A 12,447-nucleotide genomic window follows, 5' to 3' on the forward strand; every position below is an offset into this window, starting at 1 on the left:
AAATTTTAATTAAACTTTTGACAATCAGCAAAGTATATTTTAAAAAAGTAAATAAAATACTTTGCGCAAACTCCTGAATAATCGTCGTCGTCATAGTGGTGCGTATAAAATAACAAAAAAAAAAAAAAACAAGAGGCCTTGATGTTTTATCGATTAATTTCATAGTTGGTTTGTGACATGGAGGATCTCCTGCTGCAAATTATTAAAGAATCACAAAATGCAAAATTATCAAATTTACGTAAATCAGCACAAGATGCATATGGTAAGTAGATTCATCATCAGCCTCATCAAAAAATATTTCTAATTATTTCTTAATTATTTCATTAGATTTCATGGAAAAACAACAGGGATTGCTACGTGATCCCCCACATGAATTGCGTACAAAGTGTCTTCATACAATCCAGCTGTCATTGGAAACAAAAAAAAGTAAATTTGTATCCTATGGAATAGCTGGTTTACACGTAAGCATATAAATATTTTTTAATTTAAATAGAAAAATATAACATTAAAATAATCTGCAATGCAGTAATTTATTTTTAATCATAACATTTTTTTTTCTTTTATATCCGGTTTGATAATAAATTTGATAATAATTATATCATACAGAGATAAAAATTTTTATATAATGTTTTTTATTTTTCTAGAAAATATTAAGAGACGATAGATTTCAGTCACCATATGAACCAGAGGATGACTCACTCTGGTTACCGGCACAAATGTTACACGCTATGGGGTCAATACTTTCGCAGTCAGATGATACACAAACAGACATGCTCAAAGTAAATAGAAATAATAATTAAAAATACATATTTTTTTCTATAATATTTTTATCATTTTAATTGTAGGTTTTACTTCAAGTTGCTTGTTCTGTTTATTGGACAATGAATGGTCGTTTAATAATAGCTATTTTAACAACTTGTTGTGACGCATTTGAAAATGGTAATCAAGCTGTTAGAACTGCTGCACAAGCTGCCACAAGCCAAACTCTCCGTTCATTCTGTCTTTTTCTTGGTAAATCAATAATCTGGTATTATGTATTTATCATACACACACACGCATTTGTTATTTGTATATATTTAATTGGTATTTTTAATTAGATGAAGAATGTCAAGAGATGGATGAATATGCTAAGAGAAATAAAAATCATCGTGAAAGAGGTGTTTCTTGTTTTAATGAAGCACTTCCAATTCTTCAATATATATGTAGTAGACTTGATGAGGCACAAAGGTAAAGTGTTTTTTATATAGATTATATTATATTATTATTTTTAAAATTAAATTTAATTATTTGTTTGTTTTTTTTATATTTAGAAAAAAATATTCCAATAGTTCAAAGGGTGGAAACACAGTTGTATTTTTATTGGAATGTTTACACACACTTATATCATCTTTACCCCAAAAAATTCATACAAATGCTCATTTTACAACATTTTTATGGCAAAAATTTTGTCCAGCATTAATATCATTTCTTGGTACACCAAGAGTTGATAAAACATTTACATCACGAGAGGGTAAAGATAGTGAAATTGGTAGAGGATCAGGATACTTGACAGCATCATTAAGTTTTGATAGTCATCAAGCAAAAACAGTTTATAATATTGGAACCGAACTTGTACGTCTTGTTGGATGTGTTGGTCCACTTAGACCAGTACTTGAATCTGTATTTCATAGAATGTTATTATATCCACCACCTCAACAAAGACTTGAATCATTAAAAGCACTACGTGAACTTCTTCGTAGTCCAAGTAGAATTGTAGATTTTGCTGGACCACTTCTTGTTGAAGAAGAAAAAACAAGTCAACCACAAAGTGACATGGCATTGATGCGTTTAGCAATGGATTCAATTGAAGAATCAACAAATTCTGGACAACCAGTGTTATGTGCAAGTGTATCATGTATTGTTTCAATGCTATCATCATTACAAGAATTATGTGAAGGTAAATCAATAAATCATAGTTATACATGTATGATTAATAAATTATATGGTGATCTTGAATCATGTGATTATCGTGGACCATTGACTTATCAAAGTATGGCACGTTTACCAAAAAATTATCGTGAACAATTAGAGCTTATGAAAAAAACAAATGACAATGAATCAGATTCATCTGGTCATGGTCCATCAGAAAATGGTGATGGTGATTCAAGTGATACTGAAGGACCACAAAATGAATCTGATGATATTAATGATGATAATAATAGTATTAATGATGATAATGATTATGAATTAGAAAATGAAAAAGAAAGATTACGTCTTGAAAAATTACCAAAATGTTTACATGTTGGACGACAAATTGCTGAAGAATGTAATGTTGATGTTGAACGTCATAATGCAAGAAAATTTATAAAAATATTACGTACTGATCTTATACCAAATGTATTATTATTACGTAGTAGTATTGAAGTTGATGAAGCATTACAAAATTTTGCATCAGATTATTGTCAAGGTGTATTTGCAAATCAACAAAAAAATTATGATAAAAATAATGATATAAGCCTTGATAGAAGATGTGCCTTAATAACAATAATGAATGCTGATGGTATTTATCTAGCAACATATGCTGCATTATTATTAAATTTAAAATTAATTAAAATGAATTATTATAATATTGATGGACATCCAGTACCACCAATAAGTGAAGAACAATTTGTTGAAGAAGTACATGGTTCTGGTGTACTTGTTTATTTATCAGCAACATGGTTATCAGAACTTTATCAACAAATATTAGCATCAAATTTATTAGAAAAATGTGGCTATAATCCATTGTCAACAGATAATTGTGCATTGGTTAATATATTAATTGATGTTGATGGTATTTGTCGTAGTCAAAGTGGTGGACAATTGTTATCTGATTATAGAAGATTAGAAAAAGCACAATTAACGAGAAATGATATTACAACAATGACACCTGAAGCTGAAGCTGGTGCAAAATTATCAAGACGTGTGTTAACATGTTGTTGGACAAGTATGATGACTGTATTAAAAGCTGGTTTAAATCCAATAAATGAAGAAACAAATAAAAGTATATTAAATCGTGATAATACAAAACGTGATATTAAAGATATTGTTGTACTTGCACTTGAGGGTCTTCACAAAGCAGCAATTCTAACAAATATATTAGGTTTACAAAAACGTTGTGGTTTAATATTTGAATTATTAGCAAATGCATCATGTACTGAATCATCAATATCAAAATTACGACGTACAAAAGATGTTTTAAGATTAAAATTACAAAAAAATAAATCAAAAAATATACATACATCACATGCATTAAGTATGGAAGTATTACTTGGACGTGCATTAGAACTAGCAAGTCATGGTGATGATTGTTGGCCTCATGTATTTACATGTTGTTTATATATCAGTAAATTAGAACATGATTTTTTTGGTAGAAATCAAACACAAATTAATTTACCAAAATTAGCTAAAAAAGAAAAAAAAAAATATAAAAAAAAAAAAAAAGATATAAATAATCATATTAATAATGGTGATTTAAATGGTGGTGGTGGTGGTGATGAGGATGTTGTTGTTGATGATGATGATGATGAAGATGATAATAATTGTGTTGATGTTTATTCATTTTTATCAACACCATACAGTCAAAGTTTAACAATTGAAACAATACCAGAAATAATACAAGAATCAAATGCTGATATACAATTTAATGGTATATTACCAGCTGAATATGCTGCTAAAATAATATGTGTATTATCACAACAAGTTGATAAATTATTTGAAGATTGTGCATTAAAATTAAATTTAAAAGCACTTTGTTCATTTTTAACATCACTTTGTCATGCAAGTAAAGATCAATTATTTAAAACAACATCATCAACATTAAATACAAATTATAATAATAATTATGAAAAAAAATTTTGGTGGCGTAAAAGTAAACCACGTGATGATGAATTAAATGTATTATTATTATCAAGGCTAGGTGAAGTTATGTTAAAATGTGTTAAAAGTGGTCGTCCATTAATTCACATAATGAGAATTTGGAGTATTCTTGGACCACATTTTATGGAGGCAGCATGTCATAAAGATCGTGAAATATCTAAAAAAGCAATTCAATGTATTCATGATTCAATGACAGCATTATTAAATGAACAAATTGAATTGGCACATTTTCATTTTAATGAAGCATTATTTAAACCATTTGAAAATCTTCTTTGTTTAGAACTTTGTGATAGTGATGTACAAGATCAAATTGTTAGTTGTATATGTGAATTTGTTGAGACAAATCGTACAGAAATAAGATCAGGATGGCGACCATTATTTGGTGCATTACGTGTTGCATCTGTTGGTAATTCTGAATCAATTGAATCAGCACCATTATTAGAAGTATTTCGTGTATTTTTATCAACAGATAATACACTTGTATTTGCAAATGCAGCATTAGATTGTATATTATGTCTTTTAAAACATGTAAGAGGTGCTGGTGATGCAGATTTAAATAATGATATTGATCAAATAACAAATATTGAAATAAGAAAAATGCGTTTATGTATTGAAAGTTTAAAATATTTATTAAATTGTAGTGATATACTTTCATCAATGTATCGTATGCCAGCATGTCCAATATTTCATTCAGCAACTAAAATTCAAGTATCAACAATACCACAGTATGTTGATCCAATAATACCAAATATGGAATTATCGAAATTTAATAATAATAATGATACAATGCAAGAAATTGTACCAGAAATATCATATGATGTATTAACTAAAATTGATAAATCACAAACAATGACATTACAAAGTATGGAAAAACCAAGTGGTATATTAAGAGTATGGTATTTACTTATTGAAGGTTTAGCAAATGCAACAATGATTTGTCCACGACGTTATCAGCCACATACATTAGAAACATTATTTCATTTACTTCGTGATATTTTAAATGTACCTGGACCAGCATTTGGTCTTTATTGTGTTAATCATTTACTTTTACCAATGGTACAAAATTGGCTTAGAATGACATCAAAAATCATTCGTGGTTGGGATAATTTTGCACCAAATTTTAAACAATGCTGTGGTCTTACAACTGATTTAGTTGTTGATTATTTAACTCATCTTCAAGGTAAAAAATTATCAAGTTAAACAAAAAAAAAAAATTATTAATAATTAATTTATAAATCAACAGGTCCAGATGTTAAAATAGATAATGATTTATTACCATCATCAACACTTATGTTGAAACAATTATTATTGGTAATGGCAGAGTGTGTTGTTCAACAGACTGAAAGTATTGCTCGATTGGGATGTGCATGTATCAGGTAATTTAAAAATTTAATAAATATATTAGTTTAGAATAAATAAATAAATAATGGAATTTGAGTTGGTGGTTAGTAGAGTAAAATAATGTTGAATCAAATATTGATATTGGTGTAAGATAATAATGAAGCTTGACAGGCTGTCGGATAGGATATAAGGTAGCTTGAAAATTCCCGGTTTTATGATATTCATTTGGTATGATACTTGACACCCACTGGAACTCGTCAAACATCCTATTATAATATATATACATACATACTCCTATCATCACCGTCATCGTTGTTGACTTGTCGTTGTCGTTGTATATTTATTTTTTTTATTTATATATTTATTTAGAATTTTTTACTACCAATGATGCATATCTCGTGTTATAATATGTATGTAAAATGTAAGTAATCTAACACTCCATATGATTGACCTTATAATAAACACGACAACTTTCTTGTAATTCAAGATTTTAGATATAAATTAATATCCGCAATAAATTGTCAATAACATCTATATTTAATTTTATAATTATTTATTTATTTTTTTTAATAATATAATTATAGATTTTTTAAAGTTAAAATTCCATAATGATTGTTCAAATAAAATAATTATAATAATATTAATTAAATATTATAATTGTAATTATTATTATCATTTCAGACATGTACTTGTCAGCAGTGGTCCTGTTCTTACCGCTGAACAGTGGGAAGTTTGTGGTATTGCTTGTTATCGTGCTTGCTCCAATTCACTTCAAGAACTTCATCAATTAACAATGGCATTTTCACCAAGATCTGAATCATTTTATGGTGATATTGCACAGGTCAAAGTTGCTGCTAGACGTGATACTACAACTGAAGAATCAGACAGGTTGCGACAATTATCAGCACAGGTAAGTTTTTTAATATTATATTAATTATTTATCATCTATTTATTTATTTTTAATTAAAAAACAAAAAAAAGTATATAAAAATCATTTTATTCATTTGCTTTTTTTTATATTATATAGTTTTTATTTTTAAATAATTTTTTTAATTATAGAAAATCTACTTGGAATGAATATTAAAATATTTAATTTTTCGAAAATAAAAAAAATATAATTTTAATCATCTTCATCATTGAATTTTTAATTATTTTTTTATCAGAGAGTGCGTGTGTTTTGCTCGATATAGTTATTTAGAGCGTGTTTTTATTTTTGCGCTCTTTTGCTATTTTTTAATTTCCAATATTTTGTTTATTTTCTTCTTTTTCTTTTTCTTCTTCTTCTTGTTTTTGTTTTTTTCCGTCCTGTGTACCTGACTTGATCTCAGGTGAGCCGCCAGCTACGTGAGATTATGACTGCAGTCAAGCGACAGAATGCAACAAGTCTACAATCATCGATAATCGAGGATACGATGAGCATTGAGATGACATTGATTGATCAGCACACAACATCTTCCTACCCTGTCGGTTGTAGGCAGCACACCACACCCCCCGTATACACAAACACTACGTCCAACACGGGCCCCCATTGGCTCTAGCCGTTCACGGTAACTCACGTCATGGATTTTAATTTGCAAAAAAAATTAAAATAATGAAAAACATATATTAATTGATAAAGATATTATTATTATTTATTTATATATATTTTTTTTTAATTGTTTGTCAAGTTTGTTAGCAATTTGAGCAACACTATCACACAACGCATCAACAACATTTGTTTTTTGTTATGAATTTATGATATTAATAATTGTCCCTCTTTTTTTTAATTAAATAATCCAAATGATTGTTTTTAAATTATTGCAAGGCTATTAACAAAAGGGTGTACACAAAAAGTAGATTATTTTTATATTTTTATATTCCCTTTTGATAATTTTCTTTCAATGTTTTATCCTGATATAGTTAGTGAGTGGAATTTTTAAAATTCAGTGTATAATTTCCATCAGAAATCAGATTTAAATAATTTTTTTTTCGACTGTTTATCTGAATTCTGGAATGCTCAATAAATTTTCCTCGATGCATCTGCTGTTAGTAGGCACCAAAACACTTTTTTAATTTTTTGTTTTTTGAGTTTCACAAAATACACACGATAACGTCTTTCTTTAATTTTTAGAAATTATTATTATAATTAATATTTAATTTTTTCGAAAGACATTATCATCTAGTTTTGATTAATATTTTTATTTAAACATAAAATAATCACCATTAAAATCCATGGCTTGAGCCCATGGCTAGATCACAGTGAAACTAAAAACAATGAGTGAATTTTTTTTTTTTTTGTTAATATTATTTTTATTATAAATGATTTTTTTTTAAATAAGAAAATTAGCTTTTGTAGTATGCACACCACACGAGACACATTTTATCCTGAAAACCGAGTGATAAGTTTTTTTTTTTTTTTTTCTTGAAATAAATAAAAACCTCACATAAACCACAATAACATCACAAAATATTTGTTTGTGTTACTGAAAGAAAAAAAAAATACTTGTACGAGTGTTTGTTAGCATTTTCATCAAAGAAAAAAAAAAAAAAATGTGTTCATTTGTTTAAAAATAATTCTACACTTGATATGTATGTTGATTTTATTTTATTTTTTTCATTTATTAATTTTTTTTTAATTCTGCATCCATAAAAAAGTTCAGCTAAATTTATTTATTTTATAAAAGATAAAATAACAAAACCGAAAAATTATATTTAAATTTATCAGGTATTTCACCTGGCAGAGCAACGTTCTGATGAACAACTTAAAATTTCTGATGAAAGATCATATGTCTTTCTTCTTTATCCACCATCAGTTGCATCAACACTAAATCCAGATCTTTATATTGTACGTGTTCAACTTCGAGCACTTGTTGTTGGTTTATTGGCTCATCAAATGTTACTCCATTGTATTGCCAGTGTTTTACTGCAAGGTTCTGGTGGTTCAATATCAAGGTACATATAAATAGAATAATCAACGACAATAATCATTTAATGATAACATATAATTATTTTATTTAGTCTTGCACATGTGATACCAAATCCAACATCACCAACATCAAGTAACTCATCGAAAAACAACATGACACGTCTCAATATTAATCACATTGATATTTTTTTATCAGCACTTGATTATTCATATGCATCAGCATGGAAATTTGATAATAGACCAGGTCTAAAATTTCTCATTCAAAAAGTTGCTAATTTAGATCAACCAGCAAATCTTTATCGTCAAACTTGTGCTGCATGGACAATAAAAATTTTAACACTACTAGATATTTGTTTAAATGAAATAAATATAACAAATGTCAATATGGAATTTGTTAAATTAATAATTAAAAAAAATTATATTTATAATAAACAAAAAAATTATGATAAATTAATTAAATATATTAAACAATTAAAAATAACATTTGATATAATTTGTGATAATTATATTGATGTTGTTATAAATAAAAATGGTAAACATTCAATTGCCGATAGTTTTGCTGAGAGAAAAATATTTTTACTTGTTGCACAACCAGATGATTTTCCAGAAATAACAAGTAAAGAATTAATAAATGATTCATTATTTAATTCAATCAATGTTGATAAAACAATTAGCTGTAATAAAATAATAAATAAAAAACATTTAATTGATAATAATGTTACAACAAAAATTGAGGAAGAATATAGATCATTAAAATTATTTGATTTAGCATCAGATTATTTTATGGAATCGGGTCCAGAATCTGAATCTGAAACAGATGATTCAAGACCAATATCACGTGAAAAAAGAATAATTTATAAATCAACAGATAATTTAACAGATAAAGAAATTAATTTATCTGATTTTGAATCAGATGATTCAGAAATATTAAAAAATAATTATAAATTATTTAAAAAAAATATAACATGCACAAATAATACTCACACTCAGGTTGAATCACATAATTCTAAAATAACAATAAAAAAATTACTTAAAAATAAATATAGAAAAAGTGAACAAAATTTATTAACACGAAAAAATTCATTTAAATTTTTTTTAAATAATAATTTTGAATATTCAAATATTAAACGTTCAAAGTCACTTGTAGAGTTTTATAAAAATTCTGATTTAGTATTACCTTCAAAAATTACATTAAATAATAATAATTTAAGTGAAAAATTAAAAAGAAAAAGATTACTTACTGTTTGTCAAAATGTTGATGAAAAAAATTTAATTTGTCAATCAATTATTCCAACAATTGACGTTGATGATGATGATGATGATAATGATGAATTATTAAAAGACTATGAAAGAAGTAAAAAAGGCTTTAGAATAAATCCATTTACACAAAATTTTGATGGTGAAATTGATGATCCAGTTAGAAGACAAGGAATTGAAATACAAAAAGATAATAAAACTATAAGCAGAGACAGTGATGCTCAAAGAAAAGCATGGGCAGAAATACTCAATGCAGTATTAGACTGGACACTTGTACTTCCGGTAATCTCATTTTTCAATTAATTATTGTTTTTGTTTTTATTAATAACAATTATAATATATATTTATTATTATTCTTTTTTACAGGATGAAAAATTAGCGCCAATTCTTCCAATTCTCGTTAGTGGCATTCGTGCATTAACAAAATTTGTCGTTGATACAAATTTAAAACAAAAATTATCAAAAATTTTTCATCGTATTGTTGTTCTATATGGTTTGACAAATAATTAAACATTTGATACTTTAGAAAAAAAAAAAAAAATTCTAATACTTTAAATTCTATATATAAATTTTTAAAAATTAGGAATAAGAAAAAATAAATATTGCTGGTTCCTGAGAGAGGTTTTAACTGCAGATTGACTGAATTTAAAAAAAAATTAATAATAATTAAATTTTGGAGTATTTGATAACAATAATAACGTGACAGTATTCTTTGATGATTCTATAATTAAATCTCTAAATAAAAATTAAAATACGAGTATACAAGTATCATGAAAAAAAAAAAAATTATATATATATAAAATGTGTTTTAAAAGAAAAATAATAATTGATGATTTTACGTAGGTAAAATATGTATCATACATGCCTATATATATTTTTTCGAAATTGTTGTTGATGTGAAACAAATATAAAAAAAAAATTCAAAAATCTGTAATATTGAAACAAAAAAATGATATATGTCCCATTGAACGTTGTGTAAAATGTATTAACTGTTGTTGTTTGAAACAAAAAAGAAAAAAAAAAAATATATACACAAAATATCGACAATACACTATAAAATGTTTATTGTTATTTTAACTTATATTATTTTTAATTTTAATATCTTGAGGTTTCTTTTTTAAAAAAACCATTATATTTTGGATATATATTTTTTTAGATTTGTTATTTTATTTTTTTTTTAAAGTTATAAATATATTTTTTATTTTTTTATTTTTACATTTACAGGAAGAAACAAGAGACAATGTTTCATGTCTGCGGTCATTTCTACTCTTGGCATAGTCATTCTTGCCTCATAAAGTCCAAGAGCTTATGAGCGACGTACAACGTTCTTCTTGTAGCACCAGAGTTGAGACTATAAATGTCTAAAAGTAGAAAAGAAGTCAAGAAAAATATTTTAAATAAAAAGAAAGAAAAAATAATAGATAAATATTTTGCATCTTTCCGGGTTAATATCCTGTCATTGTTGATGTTGCTGATCACTTTGAATTAGCTGAATCGAATTGTAAACCATAAAAAAAAAAAAAAAATACTTATCTATTTTTAAGTATTTAAGTTTGATGCAGAAAAAATTAATGAGAAATTTCTGTATAGGTACATATAGAAAAGAAATAAAATTAAAATAAAATAAAACAATTTTTTTTCTTTTAGATAGAACATGGTCCATCAGTGAGTAGCATGTTTAATCTTTTCATTTGGACTCTCGAAGTAAAAGAGCGACTGTTTTGTATATGTTATATATTGAGCATATATAGAAGATGTGAGGGGAAAGTAGTAAAACAGTGACAGATAAAAGGGAGGTGAATAGGGTGGTTTGCTAATAAAGGAATGGTACGAAAACGACCAAGAGGAGAGACCATAGTACTCAACCAAAACCGCAACTATCCATCGTTTCAACACACGCAGCAAACGTTTAAATATTAAATGGTACTCTCTCACTATATACTCGAGAAGTGTGTTCATGGGTTTTTGTGATCGTAAAAACTCAACGAATTGTACAAACCTCTCATCCACTTCACACTGCATTTTTACTATATACATATAAATTCAACTCCTCCTTCTATTTATTTATTTATCTTTTTTTTTTTTTCAAATTTTTAATTTATCACATTATTATTAAAATTAAAAAACAAAAAATTTACCAGTAGATTTATTTATTTATTTATTTATTTGTTTTTTAAATTTTTTTATTATCTCATTAATTTTCTTTTTTTTACACAAAACTTAATTTAAACTAAAAAACAAAATTTATAATTATACAATAATAATAATAATAATTTTTTCATTAGGATAATTTTATTGAAAATATTTTTCATATATTTACATAATTTGAATATTAAAAATTGACACTATCTATCACTTTTTATTAATTATAATAATTATTAAGTGTTCAATTAGTATTTCTTAATTTTTCAATTGATATTATACATTTTTTTTATGATTATATATTTAAATGATAAAAAAAAAAAAAAAAAAAAAAAAAACAATTATTAATAAGGTCGCCAAACATCATTTCTCTGTTCATTTTCTTCACCAAGTACCCCAACACCAATTTCTACTCTATTATTATTTATTGTTAAATTACCACCAGCAATTGTAACTTGTTCATCACTTAAATCACCATGTACATGTAAATGTATTTGATTTTGATTAACAGTATTATATAATTGTGGATAAAATACAACTGGTGGTGGACTTATATAATTTTGACTTGGATTATTATAATAACCTTGATAATTTGGATTAAAATTATGTGATGGTACTGGTACTGGTGTTGTTGTTGTTGGTCCAGATGTCCACGTTCCATAATGATAACCACCACTTGGACTACCATTACCACCATTATTATTAATACCACCACCGCCACCACCAGGACCACTTCCAGGAAATAAATCATTGTCTGATGATTTAATTGGTAGCAATGGTAATGTTGTTCCTGATGTTCCATGATTTGAATACATTGTCACACAATTTGGTGTATATGCATCTTGATTTGGATCAGTTGGTAAAACTAAAAATTATTTTATTAATTTATATATTATCATTAATTA

At 26.1% G+C, this 12,447-nt stretch overlaps 2 protein-coding genes across 5 annotated transcripts in view; one reads left to right on the plus strand and one right to left on the minus strand.

Moving 5' to 3' along the window:
- Nucleotides 1-12,447, plus strand: part of LOC122849895 (brefeldin A-inhibited guanine nucleotide-exchange protein 3) — a 12,924-nt gene continuing 477 nt past the window's right edge. Inside the window, exons 1-13 of one of the 4 annotated variants that reach the window (XM_044148794.1) lie at nucleotides 1-98; nucleotides 166-262; nucleotides 328-461; nucleotides 645-779; nucleotides 846-1,011; nucleotides 1,098-1,227; nucleotides 1,311-5,077; nucleotides 5,141-5,273; nucleotides 5,920-6,148; nucleotides 7,943-8,169; nucleotides 8,236-9,682; nucleotides 9,767-10,990; nucleotides 11,048-12,401. In XM_044148794.1, the coding sequence (XP_044004729.1) occupies nucleotides 178-262; nucleotides 328-461; nucleotides 645-779; nucleotides 846-1,011; nucleotides 1,098-1,227; nucleotides 1,311-5,077; nucleotides 5,141-5,273; nucleotides 5,920-6,148; nucleotides 7,943-8,169; nucleotides 8,236-9,682; nucleotides 9,767-9,910 (6,597 nt within the window). In that variant the 5' untranslated portion in view covers nucleotides 1-98; nucleotides 166-177 and the 3' untranslated portion in view covers nucleotides 9,911-10,990; nucleotides 11,048-12,401. Of the gene's footprint in view, nucleotides 99-149; nucleotides 263-327; nucleotides 462-644; nucleotides 780-845; nucleotides 1,012-1,097; nucleotides 1,228-1,310; nucleotides 5,078-5,140; nucleotides 5,274-5,919; nucleotides 6,149-7,942; nucleotides 8,170-8,235; nucleotides 9,683-9,766; nucleotides 12,402-12,447 lie in introns of those variants that run through there. The other 3 variants (XM_044148796.1, XM_044148793.1, XM_044148795.1) reach the window with 3 other exon arrangements.
- Nucleotides 11,887-12,447, minus strand: part of LOC122849896 (protein lozenge-like) — a 21,914-nt gene continuing 21,353 nt past the window's right edge. Inside the window, exon 6 of the mRNA XM_044148797.1 lies at nucleotides 11,887-12,407. Within this exon, the coding sequence (XP_044004732.1) occupies nucleotides 11,887-12,407 (521 nt within the window). The remainder of the gene's footprint in view (nucleotides 12,408-12,447) is intronic.

This window comes from Aphidius gifuensis, linkage group LG2 (assembly GCF_014905175.1).
Source record: "Aphidius gifuensis isolate YNYX2018 linkage group LG2, ASM1490517v1, whole genome shotgun sequence".
Lineage (NCBI taxonomy): Eukaryota > Metazoa > Arthropoda > Insecta > Hymenoptera > Braconidae > Aphidius > Aphidius gifuensis.